Source organism: Rutidosis leptorrhynchoides, chromosome 11 (genome assembly GCF_046630445.1).
Source record: "Rutidosis leptorrhynchoides isolate AG116_Rl617_1_P2 chromosome 11, CSIRO_AGI_Rlap_v1, whole genome shotgun sequence".
NCBI classification, from domain to species: Eukaryota; Viridiplantae; Streptophyta; class Magnoliopsida; order Asterales; family Asteraceae; genus Rutidosis; species Rutidosis leptorrhynchoides.
Window position 1 is genome coordinate 294,045,306 of NC_092343.1, and position 18,774 is coordinate 294,064,079.

General features: G+C 33.8%; 1 protein-coding gene across 1 annotated transcript in view; it reads left to right on the forward strand.

Annotated features, from left to right (window-relative positions):
• Positions 1–1,075: 1,075 nt before the first annotated feature.
• The window catches only part of LOC139876413 (probable acyl-activating enzyme 16, chloroplastic), a 96,277-nt gene continuing 78,578 nt past the window's right edge, over positions 1,076–18,774 (forward strand). The window contains exons 1-2 of the mRNA XM_071863724.1: positions 1,076–1,277; positions 9,625–9,665. Of these exons, the coding sequence (XP_071719825.1) occupies positions 1,076–1,277; positions 9,625–9,665 (243 nt within the window). The remainder of the gene's footprint in view (positions 1,278–9,624; positions 9,666–18,774) is intronic.

Below are 18,774 nucleotides of genomic sequence, written 5' to 3' on the forward strand. Positions count from 1 at the left end.
AACTCGAACTGTATTACAGGGATCCGAACCTTATACCATCCCGAGGGGTAGGCTGTCGGACCTGGGTCCTGGGTCCTGAATACGGGTCGGTAAAACCTTCCCCGGGACAAGAATATTTTTAAGGGGAGAGACTCGAACTTGAGACCTCCCCACCCCCATCTCAATGCACAAGTGCAAAGGCGTGAACCACTTGACCACAAAGGTTGGTTCAAAAAAATAAACAGTAAACAGTTTATATTAGTCTCACGAAATCGATAAGCTAAAGGCATAATGAAATTAGTTAACTCACATTAACATCTTTCAGAAGTTCTAATTTCACACTGTTTAATTAACGAGACTATCTTTTAGTTAAACGCACGTAAAACTTACATTATTAGAGTGCTCCCAATGGAGGAAATTCTCCATGCTTAGTCATGGGTGCCACATCAGCGCCACATCAGCACTTCCTTCTCAGGACTAAATACTCCCAACCATGACACTCCTTCCTCACCCACTAATTAATCAATTGTACAAGACCACTAGCAAAAAGTACCACAAAACTTGCTTTCATCCCGTCCTGAAATATTTCACATAAACATGAAATGGAGGGCTGAAGTGTGGGCGGATCTGTGGGCAGAGCTGTGGGCGAATTGCTGCCATCAAGGTTCAGTTGGATGCATCTATGGGCAGAGGTCAAGATATGACCGATGTGAGCGCCCTTAAGATCACTCAAAACAATCTACACAACTGTGTTATCACAATATTTATCCAATTACCACCTACACTCACATGCAAGTGTCAAGATCACTAAGTGCTGAAATACAAACTATGAATATTGTTAAACTCACATAAACCAACTCATAAACTCATATAAAATAAATATCTATATGGGTTCATCGCGCACGTGTAAGTTTTTTTATTTTAGAAATTATAAAACACAATTAAGTCGTCGCATATAATTTGATAGTCAATAATTAAATTTTACGCAATGCTTATCATTTGTAACACGGAATGTTATTAAGTGTAACTATAACTATTGGTGTATTTATTGAAGGAATATAGTTATAAAAAAATCAATCTTATTCACACACACAACATGACAATGTATAGAAGTTTGTTGAATCAAGTTTATTCAATATCTGAACCAATGTCCATTGTAAATACATCTCCTAACAACATCATATCAATGTTGTCATATATCCAACGTGCACATCCAATTTGCTATCTCTACCGGAACAACTTAAACACGGGCAATGTGTTATTTAATAGCAAAAAACGCACTCGTGACCATGTAAATCGTTGTCATGGAATCCTAGTTTGTGCTGAATTCAAGGTATTTAAATTACTACTGTCTGTTTTATTACAAGTGTCCACTTATTTTTTTTACACAATTTTAAAAAGTCTTACTAATTTCATTTTTACCAATCACAAGACATCTTTCTTCAGAATAACTTTTTCTGATTAGTTAAAATAAAAAAGTGGACATTTGAATTATGTTTATTTTACATTTATATTTTTGCTGGTCAAAAAAAAAAAAAAAATTATGTTTATATATAATTGTGGTGGGATGGAGGGAGTATTATGTTTATAGTTGGTTTTTAATGAATTTCTTGATGTTGTATATATATTCCTTTTGGAATGTATTTGTTGTGATAACATGCTGAAACTATTGTTAATATAAACTTTGGTTATTGTTGGTAGTTGCGAATTAGCTTGGAAAAAATATGTCTGAGGCAATTGGTATGTGATGCTGATGATAATGATCATTTTTTGTTCTTAAAGCTGGATTTCGTTTCACCAAAGTAACCCTTTTTAAAGTTTTATTGGACGAAATAGATAATATTAAGTATAAATATGTTTATTTAGGCAGGCCATTGAAGTATCAAACTTTTACCTTACAATATTATAAAAATATAAAAATAGATGATACACTTATACAGTACTACACTAACAATTCGGATGTTTGAGGCAACAACCCCTTTGTCTCATCTTGTTCCTCACACTGGCATCAACCGTAATTATGTAAAACGCCAAGTATGTCATGTCTTGTTACCTAATTGGCATTTTGTTTTCAGTCTTCAAGTAAGAGTGAGATGGCGATTAATGTTGGTTACTTAAGCTGATTTTGTTTAACTAAAAGATTCAGTTTACAATTGAAAAAGATAAAATTAGGTGGATATCAGGGCCGGTTCTGACTATCTTGTTAACCAATGTAAGAAGATCAAGTGATGACTCAATCTAATTCGGATTGTTCTATTGTTAGTTTTAGGGTTATTCTTAAGCAGTTAAGTCATGTATAAATATGTTATATTCAGTAGGCTAAGTGTCGACCGTATTCTCAATTCATGTTTGAAATCTTTAAAGATAGTCCTTAAGGTGAATGATAGAAAAATCAATTTAATTTTTAGAAACAATCTATATCTATATAAAGAGTCTGGAATTGATCACTCAATCTCTCACGTTAAATAAAGTGTAATAATTTCAAGTTGATATACTACAAGTAAATATAACTTAAATAATGAGTTGATGACAACACGTTTCTAATGACATTTTTAATTTTTAAAGAAGATTGAATTTCTTTCGTAAACTTATTCTAATATTACAAATAAAATAACTTTTTACTAGACCAAGATTTGATATAAAAGGGAATAATATAATGTACGGAATAATTTTGTACTAAATTATTATTATGGATTATTTACTTCAGAGTAACTCTTTCAAGTGATTTCATTTTCCAATATGACTGAAGTTAATTAAATGTTCATCAAGTTTATAAATTTATATGGTTTAAAAATATTTTAATTGAATAGATAAAATAAAATTATAATCACAATTGAAGTACCTTGCTGGCTTAACCCAACGGTTCCCCCATTTACTTTGTGTCATGGAATAGGGAGAGGTCATAGGTTGAATCGTTACGGGTGACATGATTTTCTTTAAAATAATTGAACACCAATAATGGTGGTATATGTGATGCCCCGTACTAAATCATCATGTACGGACCATCAACAACAGGATCATTACAAGGTTAAGTACTATATGCGATTTCAAAAAGAGTTTGCATTCATAAATAAAGGTGACGTCATAACTAACGTCAAATGTTTTACAACCCAAAAGTATGCTTCACTAAGTAGAAGCAAATAATAAGTGTATGTGACCACAATGGTCGTTAGAAGTCATAGTTTCAAAGTACTAAAGTTTGAATGCAAGATAACGTAGTTCATGCGGTGACAACTCTAGAGCAGCGGGTGTCTACAGCAAGACTAGTACAACAGCGGAAGCTAGCAACCTCAAGCACCTGAGAAATACATGCTTAAAAACGTCAACACAAAGGTTGGTGAGCTATAGTTTAAGTATAACAGTAATGTAAGGTAGGCCACGAGATTTCAGTGCTACAAAGAGCGTTTCAAAACAGTAATCCAAATCAGTATGTTTAAGTATATGCTCAACCGTGGGCACTCGGTAACTAACTTAACGTTTAATAATATATCACCCCCTGAATGTACACTTGGCAAGTGCATATGTTTACGAAGTATTAAACACTCGTTGACTGCTAGCGCGACTAGCCCGAGTGGGGATGTCAAACCCTATGGATCCATATCTAAGATTCGCGTTCACCGGTTCGAAAACCAATGATTAAACGTTACCGAGCTAAAGGGAATATTTATGCCGTTGTATAACCCACACATATATAAAGTTTAAGTACTCGTGCCTAGTATGTAAAACATAAAATCCGCATGTATTCTCAGTTCCCAAAATAAGTTAAAGTAAAAAGGGAATGCTATAACTCACAAAGATAAGTAGTGGTAATGTAGAGTCGGGAAAGTGTGCAAGTAATCAGTTCGAAAGTCCTCAACCTAAGTCAAATAGTACTAAGTCAGTAAATCGTCCCAATAGGTCTAAAAGTATGTAAAATAGGTCTTAAAGGTCATCATCAATCATCATCAAACGAAAGGGTTAAAGTAAGTTTTGTTCAAGTAAAGAGTTTAAAACGAAGGCTGACTTCGGTCAGTCACCACGGCCTCTACACAAACCAAACAGAGGTGAGACCAGTGGACATGGATCCTTATATGAGTCCTTTAGTTGTGGTAAAATTTCCAGAAGCAAACTCGTCTTAGTTTGACCGTGGCGACGGTCGAAGTGCGAGTAGGTCAGAATTTTCAGCACAACGTTAAAAGGACATAATGACGATCGGAGCGCCATAAATCCTAAACCGTAACTCGGATGAAGATGAGTCTTAAACGAAAAATTATCTACTCGAACAGAGCTAACTGAATATCAAACTTTCAGTAGCCCAGGTCGTACTGATCAGACCCAGAAACAGAAAAACAGTAGGGTCAGTAGGTTCCGGTGGTTCTTGGCGTTCGATGCTTATCACGGTTCTCATTCTTGATGCATATAGCTTCAAGTGTACAACTCGTTGATGTGTTTGCATCATTTTCACCAAGGTTTGACCATCATATCCCAAGTGTAAGTCTAAGACAAGTAGCACAACTTATTTAAGTGTTGCAAGTGTTTTGATGAACCAAAGTTACATCAAAGTCTTAGATTTAACACATAGATGAAATATAAAAGTACTTTAGAGCTATAAACTTGAAAGTAAGCTAACTAATCAAGATCATAAGTTGTAGAACATAGTTCTTAGTTTGATCTTGAAGATCCAAGACTCAAAAGTCTTGATCTAAAGTTATTAAGTTATATCCTAAGTATTAACACATGAATCTTTACTTCAATGAAACCAAAAGTTACAAAACTTAGATTATCATCTTGTAAAGTATATGTAAGCTTTCAAGCTTTTGTTTACAACAATTTAAGTAGACCATAAGCTATAGAACTTAGATCTTTCAAAAGTATGTGAAGTTATAACTAAAGAGTTATACTTCTATGTTCTTGAAGTTGTAAAGTTAACTTTTGTTCAAGATAAATGAGATCAAAGTTAACTAGTAACACTTGACCAATTTTAACCAACAAACATGAATTTAAAGTGCATAATATGAAGTAATAAACTAAGTAAACAAGTTAATAAGTCATGGTTGTTCATACTTTAAAGATTCAAGCCTAAGTCTTGATCTTTAGAAAGTAAACTTTAAGTTTACTTCATGAACTTCAAGTATGGGTTACAACACATGAACTTTCTTTAAACAAGTATTAAGTGGAGATCATAAACTAGAAAGTTTATGTCTTGTATGTTCTTGTTAGAATAAGATAGATGAAGAATCAAACTAACAAGTTTGCTTCTTAGAAAATAATAAGTAAACAACAATAACAACTACAAGTAAGTAACATTAACAAAGAACAAGTAACAACAAGCAATAGAATGATGATGATGTGTGTATAGAATTTGGTTTTTACAAAGGAAAAAGAAGAGAAATATTTGTTCATGCTACTTACAAGAAAGGAGAGAATTTAAGAGAAAAGCTTGAGAGAAATTTGCATGTAAGTGTGTGTGTGTGTGTAAATGGGAGAGTATAAGTGAGTGAAGTAGTAAAAAAAATGAAGCAAGACTCCCCTAAAGGCCACTTTGGTCGTTGGTTTGGAAAGGAATCAAGGGGAGGAGAAATACTCACTAGTTACTAGCATGTAAAGCCTTCAAAAGTTGGTTACAAGGTGTTAGTTCATGGCGACATGGTGTAACTAGATTCCATAAGTCTTAAACTAACTAGTTAAACATTAATGATGATACTTACATGGAAGTAATCGGCTAATAAGTCCATTAAAGAATTAGGGTGGGCTTCTTAAGTCCATTAACACTAATAAAGGCCCAAGTTCAAGTAATTAACAATAAAAGCCCAAGTAACTAACTAGTAACCATAGTTAATTAAAATGATTGATAAAATCAATCATGAATGTAAATAATACTTGAAAATATTATTCGTTTAATGTACGTGTGTCACAAAGACGTTTCGGGCATTCAAAAGTTAATCGCGGTAACAAGTAGATGTAATAATATACATTCGTTTAATCACAAGTATTAATAATAACCATTATTAATTAAAGATGGAAAAGTCAGGGTCGTTACATTACCCACCTGTTAAAGAAAATTTCGTCCCGAAATTTTAAGGAGTGACCAAACAATCGTACCGTACTCGAATAAGAAGGGCGTATCAAAGTTCCGTGAGGCTCATGGGCTCAGAAGTAAGTTATTTACCTCGAAAGGTATTTCGGTGTATGAAAGTGAGAATAGGTATATGCCATTAATTAAGTCTCTTGTCTTAAGAGGTCAACAAATTGATTACGTTTTTGATTAATAGGAGTATGTCCTCTGAATGTATATCCACAAAAGGAAAGATGGTGTGTTTAGCCTTACAGGCACCTTCAGTAAGCTGATGCGTGAAATGCATCATGAATGTTTCTAAGCTCATCTAAAACATCGAGCACTTATGTCGTAACACAAAGCTGACAGGTAGGATGGAAAACATGGTGATCACAACCATGCGATTTGATGTCTGGATAGTGTTAGCCACGGATTTTACTAACCCCTCGATTTTGGAAGGAGACCATAGGCATAAGGAATCTGATATTTAAGAATGTTTCATTTGAATAAGTGAATTGAAATTTTAGCTAAAAGTGTCCAATCGGACTTGCAAGCCATAATTATTCATAGTGTCTTTAGAATGGTCTGAACGATCAATGAGGGATATCACCTAGTTTACCATACTGCGGGTGAACCTACCCTTGGATGAAATGAAAATACAGTTCCGTAATGTAACTTCATCCTTTCAGTTACATGTTGAAGTAGGGTTAACATTAACTAGAGCAACATACAGTTGCAACCAATGAAGGAAGGAATATATAGAGTATCCACATCAGTGTCGTAAATGATTTAAGCAGTCCCCTCCCAAGGGATAACAAGATTCATAGGTTCTCAAAGTATCTTATATTACATTTCCAAAAGAAAGTCGCACGAAAGGTGTGGTCTTGAACGAGAGTGAACTCTTCGAGTGGTTCGTTTTGAATTTATCCGTGTACTTAAGGGGATGTGCGGATGAGAAGATACGTGAACCCTTGGTCCTAACGAATGGTTCACTTTGAGTGAAAAGAATCTCCAAAAATGATTCTTGTGTCTCAACATACTGATTCATAGAGATGATGTTTACGAGGGGGTTGTGATTTGCCGTGAAGTATTGATAACAGTAACCCAACTAGTACCTTTCCTATAATAGGATGACCAATGAGTGTACCTCAGAAAACTGATTTATCGGCCCAGGTTTTTGTTATGTCTAGCTTTAAAAGAACATTTTATGGGTGCAAAGATTTTCTAACAAATTTTATAAAACTGCCATCCAAAGTGGCTCAAGAGTTTTTAACAAAGATCTTAATAGTAAGTTTCATCTCTAACGGAGGGTGAGAAAAAGTGTGATCCATACATGGTGTAGTCTGATATGAAAACCTTTAATAAAATCAACTAAGGGAGTTTTTGAAAAACAATACCTTTAAACGTTTGTTGTGACAATGTAAACGGAACGAAGTTCCTAGTAAATTTAGAAGTAGGTACAACGTGTACCATTTTGCACAAAACTATTTGACTTAAGTTGAATAACTCGGTAAAGGAGCGGTTTTTTTTTAAATAATTTGAAGATATAACTTAGTATCAAAATAAGTAAGTATAAATTTATGTATGTATGGTTTTTATAAATCGTATAAGTGACAGAAAAGTTTTTAAATCTCGTGAGGACCGCACAAATAAACAACGGGTAAAAAAGTTGATAAACATAGTTTTTCGTATTTCAAAGGTTACGAATTGGAAAAAAAAATTGAGTGGAAAAGCTTTAAATCATCGGGTGACTGGTTACTAGGTAATGAAAACTAATGACATAAATGTAGTTTTGGTAATTATCAGAACACAAGTCTTTGGGCCAAAAATATTTACGTGCGAAGCCGTTGCTAAAAAGTGAGGTACGAATGATAGAGCACGAGAATGAGAAGTTAATTGCTTCTTGAATTTGCAAAGTGCTAAACAGGTTATGACTAGTATTAAAGTCGGAATAATGATGGTATCAATACCACTAAATGAGAATCCCTTGGAATAAGTCAGGACTTAGAGTTATGTAAGAAAGAGCATTGTTCCAACAGGCGTGGCAAATAAGGTTCTTGGGGTAACGCAATGATTTTTAAATGGTTTAAGTGTCAGTGGATGCCCAAAGGCTCTGAATGACGTGGCAGAAGTGTCTTCAACACATACACACATGAATCTCTCGATTTTGACGGTTGTAAGGTCTTCACGATGACTTGGGTACGAATGAGCAACGAAGAATTTTATATAGCAAGCAACGAAAAAGTTTTATAGAAATTGTTTAAGGTGACAATGTATGGAAAGAAACGAAGTTCTAGTAAACTAGGGTTATGTACAACCCGTACCATTCAAAGTAAAATATATTTTGAACAAAAGATTTGATTTGTAAGAGTGAAAGTAAAATTCTACATGTATTTGTCAAAAATAAGTAATCATTTACTTTATTTTATATAACGGATACGATTTCAAAAATTTGCATGAATGGCAGATAAAATAAATTTACTTTTATAAAACTTTGAGAGGATCGTTCCGTAAAATAGTGGGTGGAAGAAAAAAATGTTGGCAAACAAAATTTTCATATTTCGGTGGTTACAGGTTGGAAAATGATTGATGAGGATCGATTAAAAGATTATTTTTTTTTTTGAAAATTTCATGTGATATTTGAGCAAAATGTTACAAGGTAATGAAAACTGTTGGATTTAAATGTGGTTGATGACTATTAGTAGGGCACAAGTCCTTTGACTAAAAATGTTTAAGTGTGAAGTTGTTGCTTATAAGTGAGATACGAATGGGAGAGTATGAGGATGAGAATGAACCACCCATTGATTTTTGGAAAATTTCGAACTGTTATGACTAATATCGAAGTAAGAAGGATGATGGCGTGGTTATCATCGAATAAGGAATCTCTCGGAATAAGTGAGGGTATAGAGTCGCGTAAGAATTGGTATCAAATAAGTTTCTTGGGTAGCCATCGTTGAAGTGATGGGATAAGATTTCCTTTATGTATTGTTGTGCACGTTTGTCCATTGTATCGGTTTCTATTGTGGGTAGAAAGTGAGCTGATTTGGTGAAACGGTCAACAATAACCCAGATGGATTTTAGCTTGCCATTCTTGCGAGGTATACGAAAAATTTTCTCACTATAAATATCCTTCGCTTTCATCCTTGGAAGTCAGTTCGTTCCAACTATTTCATCAAAGCTTCCTAACTTGATGAGTATTAGGTTAATCTTAAAGTTTATCCCAACTATTGCATCCAATTTCCCAAATTGATAGGTGTTAGGTTATGAAAGGACCGGTCCTTATCCTCCAGGACTAAGTCTTCAACAGTTGGTCCCATTGCGATGGTCGACTCCAAATAATGTCCTTAACATGAGCAAATGCACAGCGGATGGTTTCTTTCATACCTGAGAATAACATGGTTTAAAATGTCAACATAAAGTTGGTGAGATATATAGGTTTGATGCTAGCAGCGTTATAACTATGGACCACAAGATTTCATGTTTATAAAGAATACACTCCTCGTGTATGAAAAGTCGTTGAGCACTTGGTAACCATACTTAACATATATATATCATCGCAGCATATTCTTAAATAAACCCTACACCGTACCAAGTGTAGTAACGAAACGAAGTACTGTGCAACCGGTTAATTAATGCATGGTCGTCCAGCCCGGTTGGGGTTGTCAGGCCCGATAGATCTATCAACAGGATTCGCGTTTACACTCCTCACGTAAATATTAGCTACCAAGTATAAAGAAATATGCCATGGTACAACTCAACGTAGATTTTATTTTTGATCACTTGTGTCCATAACGTAAATCATTTATAAAAACAGCGCATGTATTCTCAGCCCAAAAATATTTAGAGTTTAAAAGGGACTATATACTCACCTAATGTATTTTGTAGTAAAAATACATACAACATCATTGAACTATTGTAGGGTTGGCCTCGGATTCACGAACCTATATCATTTATATATATTAACACATATAATGGTAATCAAATAATTACGTCTATTAATTATATAATATTGATACATATGGTTATATCAATACATATATATCTATATACTTATATTGTTAAATCAAAATTTGTTATATATAAATATTTATGTAAATGATGTTATTATGTTTGTAATAATATTATTACTGTAATGATAATAATATTAATGATAATATTAATGAAATAATGTAAATAAAATAATGTATAAAAATTATGTTAATGAAAATAATAATAATGATAGTAATAATTTTAATTAAAATGTAAATTTTAATGTTAGTGATAATAAAAATAATTATAATAATAATATTAATAATAATGATAATAAGATAATGTTAATCATAAATAATTAAGTAAATAACTACCTCAAAGGCGAAAAAGAATATTGTCGCGAATGGGACTTGAACCCAGGACCTCACAATTAGACAACTTCCTCCCAAACCACTGAAGCACTCGTGAGTACTTAATTCAAATCGCGTTTTTAACTACTCAATATCAATGTAATAGTTTCATCATATTTTTATCACTTTTAAAAGAAAAACGGTGAAGCCCAAGAATAACGGCCCAATCTTTAAGCCCAGCGATAATTTAAATGGCCCGATTATTTTCTGATCCAAACCCGTTTTGTGGATCCAAGATGAATTAAAGGTTCGGTTATGATTAACGTTATATCAGTATCTTTATCTTCAATCCTGGATTCATCCCATCATTTGAAAACAACACCATTTTAAGATAGCCCGGATAAATTATAAGCCCGATTCAAGTTTGTTTTTAAATAAAAAAAAAACTGATTCAAATAGCTCGATGGTTTTGGAATCCAAGATATGTCCCCATCTGGTACCCCACGTCTCCACTCACATTTGAATTCCTAAAATTAATCAATCACTTTTTCTATGTTGTAAACAGGGACGCAGCAAATAAAAAAAATATATGAGAGAGTGACGGTTTGTGGGGATGTGAACACACCGAAATAGAAACTGTTAGCAGCAATGACAAAGAACAGCTGTGGGGTTTTGTCATGATTGAAACCGAAAGAATTATGCAAAAGCTTCATCTTTTTCTTTGCTTAATTATCATCGTTGTTTTAGTATAAACAAAACAGGAAATTTACGAGCTGTGATTTGTATCAGTATTTCACGAATCCTTGGATGTTAGAACCATAACACTTTAAGTGTGGTTCCCGGACAACAAACAGAAAGATGGATGTACACAGTTCTCGTTTTAGGTGGGTTTTAAAGATGGTTGTGGTGGTGTTCATCATTGAAGCTGGAACAAACGGTTATCAAGTGGGTTTAATGAGGAAACCGATGGTGATTGCAGTTGGTTCGTAGGGTTTGAGAGGTGGTAGAAGGTGGTTGATGGAAGGTGTTTAGGTGGTGATTATTCACGGTGGTGGTTGTTTCATGAAGGTGGTGATGGATATAGTGATACCCGATGGTGGTGATCATGGTGTGGTGAAAGTGGCTCGTGACTTATGGCTAGAACAAAATAGTTTAAGAAAGATGTGATTGTGGGTGTTAATGGGTCGAATGCTTCAAGGTAATAATGGATATGATGGTTGCTAGCGGTTGTCGAGAGAAGGAAGAAAAATGAAACGCGAATGGTGGTTTTTGGTGGAGGTGATTAACCGAAAAATATAAAAGGTGAACCAAGTGACTTGTGGTTAATAGAAATAGAGAGCAGAAAAGAAGTAGAGTAGAAGAGAAGAGGTTGTGGTGTTAATTCACATGTCATATATCATATATAAATATTACATAGATTAGTGGAAATGAAACTGATTACACAGTTTGACCTTTATCATTTTCCAAATTATTACAGATATTTTCATATTAGACTGCCGACATTTCTACTTGACTATTATATCGTGGTCCGTTGTTAACAAGTGGCGGATAAAATTTCTCAGGAAAAATTCCAAATTTTTAGATTAATCTCCTTTATTTACTTAAGTCATTATGTTATAAAATTCGAGCTTTAACTGTTAAAAAAAATGACATTAATTATTCACTCACATTCCCTAAGTAAAATATAAGAAGTTTTAAAAATTAAACAAATAATTCCTAATTATATTTTTAATAAGTTTATAGTTTATATAACTCATTTCACAATTTAGTTTATACCATTAAATCATATATTATATTAAACTATATATATATATATATATATATATATATATATATATATATATATATATATATATACACACACACACACATTCATTTACAATTATCTGTTCGTGAATCGTCGGAACTGGTCAAGGGTCAATTGAATACCTAAATATAAATTTTAAATTTTCTAGACTCAACATTACATATTTTGCTTATCGTGTCGGAAACATATAAAGCTTAAGGTTTAAATTTGGTCGGAAATTCCCGGGTCGTTACAGTACCCACCCGTTAAAGAAATTTCGTCCCCGAAATTTGATCGAGATCGTCATGACTAAAAATAAGATGTTTTTATGACGAATATAAATTGATAAATAGAGTTTTATCACCATTTAGTAATAGCGGTAAAACAATTCGATTATGAGAAGCGCACGAGTGAAGCTATCACAAAAGAATGAAATGAGTGAATATGGAATTGTTTTAACCGATGACGTGATTAGGATTGATTTTCAGAATTTAAGGGATTTAAAGAAAATCTTATGTAACAAGATTTGGCTCTTTAGGGATCAGAATCTTCTTTGATTTAATGTGGCAATCTGTTTTGATTTCTCTGTCGGATATTTCACTATAAATCTACCTCCTACGTTTCCTTATTCTCCACACCTTCTATTCTTTCTTCCTCTACTTATTCCTTAATATGCTTCATCCAATCCTGATTCTTATTATACTTCTAACTTTCATATCTTTCATTCTTCTCTTTCATCTGCCGCCAGAAGAATCTATTCACTTTTATGATTTTCTTGGAATTATAATGTTTCTAATTCTCCCGTGTCTTTACGTTGCAATACGTATTGATATACACAGTTTGTAATTGCTGAGTGGTTATTGAGTTTGATATCTTCCCTTATACTTCGGTGTTCCTACTTCTGTCTTCTATAATCATTGTCATCCACAGTTTATACTTTCTTCTATTTGCTGCGATTTATACTCCAATTTCTATTTCGGGACATTGTCCCTTCGTTTCTTCTTCCCGTCCTCAAGTCAAGCGAGTAATGATCCGAAATTCGTAGGTATGAACATAGCTAATGCTCTTAGAAAGAAATGGTAATGGCACGATTTTGATTTGTCCAATTACCAGAATATCCTGGAAAAGATCGAACTATCAAGACGATATGTTCCTAATACGTTTGGGGATTAGATAGAATGTAAGAGCCGTGTAACATGGCACATGATGACGGTACTGTGAATCATCACATTCCATTAGAAACTTAACATGACTTACTGTAATATAATGAAGTTGATCAAGTTTCATTATATTATACTAATTCATGCATCAGTTCCCAACACTACTTCAAAACATTCATATTTTAACTTTAGAGGTTTCAGAACCTAGAAACTAACACAGTTTCTTTTATGTTGTAACACCGATATTACGGAGGGATTCATGATCTCAGATAAGTTGTGAATATATCTTCAGAAATATTGGGGATATTTACAATGAAAGGCACAATGATATCAATGGATAACGAGGAAGATTTGTCTGTGAAGGTTTATAATAAGGAATAGGGTTATTACTAACGATTTTAGCAGGCACTGAATCGTTTGGATTCTTTGAAAGCAGGTTCAGTCCTTGTGATTTATCCACAGCCTCTTTCATACTTTGCTCAATCCGTCTTTCGGTTTCAATCCTTTTCTTTTCTTAGCTTTACCACCATACCATTCTTCATCATCAATCTTTTGATTGTTAAAGTCATTTACAGTTTTTGCTGCTTCATCAGCATTTCAAGAACTACTTCATAGTTTAGGGCGTTTCTCAGAAACTTCACATTCGAAATATGAAATTCTTAGGGATAAACGTTTTCGATATAACTGGGAGAATTTCTACGAGATTTTCAAAATACTGGTTGCGGATTTCACCAGAAAGATAACGAGTTGCTGGTACAACTGCTGATGATGTTGTGAAATATAAAAGGTTCTCTGGTAACGACGGCGAAAGGACAAGGTATAAATATCGAGGTTATAATAGGAGTAGTGTCACTGAAAGGTCGAAGTGGAGCTGTGACAAAATTAGCTTCTTGAAAAGGAACTGTAGGATTGTTTTTGCTAATAAATGGCAAAGGATTCAACACGGTATGTGTTAAACTATGAATTTGGTTTCGAGGGTTTTTCGGGTGCATAACTGTATGCATGAATCTTTCTTCCATAGACGAGGTGCAGCTGATTCAACTTCTCGATCGAGGTGTTTTCAAGAATCATGATAGGTTTGAACACAGATTGTAATCATCAAGATACAAATGAGGTTTAAGATGAAATCAAGTGGCAAACTTGAAGATTAGTTTTAGTTTCATATGTTATAATCAACATTTTAATTCATTTTAATTATCCAAAGTTAGCAGTCCAATAGTCCGATTGTCCAATAGTCTAATAAATTCATATATAAATTAAATATATATAATATTTGAATTAATTAATACGTATCGTGACCCGTGTACCGGTCTCAGTGTCGATCACAACTCAAACCATATATATATTTTGGAATCAACTCCAACCCTGTATAGCCAACTCCCACCTTCACATATAGAGTGTCTGCGGTTGTTCCGAAATATATATATATAGATGGGTCGATATGATAAGTCGAAACCTTGCATACGTGTCCCGTTATTTAAAGTGCGTAAAATAAATAAATATATATCATGACCCATTATACAACGTGTTGTCTCAGAATTAATCCGACGTATTGTTGTACATGTGTCCCGACAGTATGTACAGTGCAGAAATTAAAATTGCGAGAATGTAAATTGCGATAAATTAAATGTTAGTCGGGAACAGTTATCTAGGAACAGTTAGCGTGTATTCCTAACAATATTTCAATTTAATTAATTCGTCTGTTTTTAACAAATTTTATTTCGTCCAATGTTTTCTTCTTTATGCCACTTGTTGGATTCCGATAGGTCAAAATCCGAATATGAAATTTGAATGAAAATGGTTATTCCGGGGTGAGTGGATATGAATATCGGTGGTTGTAAGTAGAATAATAAATGACCGTTGAATCAGATTCGAAGAATGTACAGTGTAACTTGTTAATGTGAATTTTAAATATTCCTTGGGTACTACCCACCCGTTAAAATATTTTCATCATTAACAGTTTGTACGAAAGAATTTTTAATTACGATCTTTATAAAAATATACTTGCATATATATTTTCTTCAGATGTAATTATGGATTTAATGAGTCAATAAGATTTTATACTCATTTGATTTATTGTTAGCACTTGATTACATGATCTCTAGAACTTTAGAGATTACATAATTGCCATGTCGGACGAAGGTAAAATGAGGTGGAATGATACGTAAAGCGAATATAATCGATGTAGATCGATGTGTAGAACGAAGTTCATACTCGAAGTACAGATGGTGATATTGAGGCGTGAAATGTTGATATTCGAGGTATAGGTTGTGATGTTGAGAGTTACGGCGCGGTTATGGGTTAGGGATAATAAGGGTACTGTCGACGTCGATAATGGTGGTACTGATTATGCTGCTGGTGCTGCTGCTGGTATTCGCAACCTTCGTACCATGTTCTCCAAAGTCGTCACACGAACGCGTAGTTCGTTAACTTCTTCTAGTACTACGGAATGATTGACGGTTGAGACGAGCGGTTGAGTAAGATTCGAAATATAGGATAATATATAATCGTGACTGGATACTCTGGAAATGAGAGGGTAAATGGTTTCTTGAACAGGTTTGCCGGTAAGTGCTTTCAGGTTCATCGCCAAGAGGGCAATTTGAGAAGAATCTTTTACGTGAAATGATTTTCGAATATAGAATGATATTCTAACTTCATAGAATATCTATAATAATAAAGATTTTGTAGCCTACAGAGGATCTTACGGCATATGACAAGCAAGTCTACAGATGCGCTAAGATATGAATTATCAGATACGCTAAGATATGAATTTCGTTTATACACTATCGATGCACTAAATGCAGTAGGACGTGTCTAGACTTGAGAATGATAGGTAGGCAATTTCCTAAGGATGATAAGCAGATGATTTCCGACTAGAAATGATAAGCAAAACTTTTGACAGGCAGACACGGTCAAAGTCCAGACTCACTAATGTAGCCTAACAACTACCAGTTAGACACACTAATGGGAGACCTGGTTCGCTAAGACCAACGCTCTGATACCAACTAAAAGACAGTTGGGGACAACCCGTCCCACCCAGTGCCTTCCGCAGCTGCTGATACCCAGCAAACCGCCTGGTGACCACTGAGCGTACCTCAGACACTGATTTTACAGCCCGCATCTCTGCCAAGCCAGCCAACCCTAATAGGGACCGCGAGGGGCAAGAGCCAATGCTTCATCACAGGTAACACTGTGAGAACCCCCTCTACGATTAACCCGCTCATAAACGGCATTAAACCAGCTCTGATACCAACTGAAAGGACCGGTCCTTATCCGCCCGGACTAAGTCTTCAACAGTTGGTCTCATTGCGATGGTCGACTCCAAATAATGTCCTTAACATGAGCAAATGCACAGCGGAAGGTTTCTTTCATACCTGAGAATAACATGGTTTAAAATGTCAACATAAAGTTGGTGAGATATATAGGTTTGATGCTAGCAGCGTTATAACTATGGACCACAAGATTTCATGTTTATAAAGAATACACTCCTCGTGTATGAAAAGTCGTTGAGCACTTGGTAACCATACTTAACATATATATATCATCGCAGCATATTCTTAAATAAACCCTACACCGTACCAAGTGTAGTAACGAAACGAAGTACTGTGCAACCAATTAATTAATGCATGGTCGTTCAGCCCGGTTGGGGTTGTCAGGCCCGATAGATCTATCAACAGGATTCGCGTTTACGCTCCTCACGTAAATATTAGCTACCAAGTATAAAGAAATATGCCATGGTACAACTCAACGTAGATTTTATTTTTGATCACTTGTGTCCATAACGTAAATCATTTATAAAAACAGCGCATGTATTCTCAGCCCAAAAATATTTAGAGTTTAAAAGGGACTATATACTCACCTAATGTATTTTGTAGTAAAAATACATACAACATCATTGAACTATTGTAGGGTTGGCCTCGGATTCACGAACATATATCATTTATATATATTAACACATATAATGGTAATCAAATAATTACGTCTATTTATTATATAATATTGATACATATGGTTATATCAATACATATATATCTATATACTTATATTGTTAAATCAAAATTTGTTATATATAAATATTTATGTAAATGATGTTATTATGTTTGTAATAATATTATTACTGTAATGATAATAATATTAATGATAATATTAATGAAATAATGTAAATAAAATAATGTATAAAAATTATGTTAATGAAAATAATAATAATGATAGTAATAATTTTAATTAAAATGTAAATAATAATGTTAGTGATAATAAAAATAATTATAATAATAATATTAATAATAATGATAATAAGATAATGTTAATCATAAATAATTAAGTAAATAACTACCTCAAAGGCGAAAAAGAATATTGTCGCGAATGGGACTTGAACCCAGGACCTCACAATTAGACAACTTCCTCCCAAACCACTGAAGCACTCGTGAGTACTTAATTCAAATCGCGTTTTTAACTACTCAATATCAATGTAATAGTTTCATCATATTTTTATCACTTTTAAAAGAAAAACGGTGAAGCCCAAGAATAACGGCCCAATCTTTAAGCCCAGCGATAATTTAAATGGCCCGATTATTTTCTGATCCAAACCCGTTTTGTGGATCCAAGATGAATTAAAGGTTCGGTTATGATTAACGTTATATCAGTATCTTTATCTTCAATCCTGGATTCATCCCATCATTTGAAAACAACACCATTTTAAGATAGCCCGGATAAATTATAAGCCCGATTCAAGTTTGTTTTTAAATAAAAAAAAACTGATTCAAATAGCTCGATGGTTTTAGTATCCAAGATATGTCCCCATCTGGTACCCCACGTCTCCACTCACATTTGAATTCCTAAAATTAATCAATCACTTTTTCTATGTTGTAAACAGGGACGCAGCAAATAAAAAAAATATATGAGAGAGTGACGGTTTGTGGGGATGTGAACACACCGAAATAGAAACTGTTAGCAGCAACGACAAAGAACAGCTGTGGGGTTTTGTCATGATTGAAACCGAAAGAATTATGCAAAAGCTTCATCTTTTTCTTTGCTTAATTATTGATAATGCTAAAAACGAACATATATTTCATAGCATTATTCCTCAAGAAAGACAAGCTTTTAGTTGCAATTGTTCTATTTACAAGTGATATTCGTTTAAATAATAAAAGGTGAAGACAAAAGACAGATTCGACGAATTGAAGACGCAAACGACCAAAAAAGCTCAAAAGTACAAAAGACAATCAAAAAGGTTCCAATTATTGATAAGAAACGTCTCGAAATTACAAGAGTACAAGATTCAAAACGCAAAGTACAAAATATAAAATTGTACGCAAGGACGTTCGAAAATCCGGAACCGGGACCTGAGTCAACTCTTAACGCTCGACGCAACGGACTAAAAATTACAAGTTAACTATATATATAAATATAATATAATATATAATTAATTATATTAATTATATATATATTATATATATATATTAAAAACCGTCGGCAGAGAAAACTCCAAGGACTGAG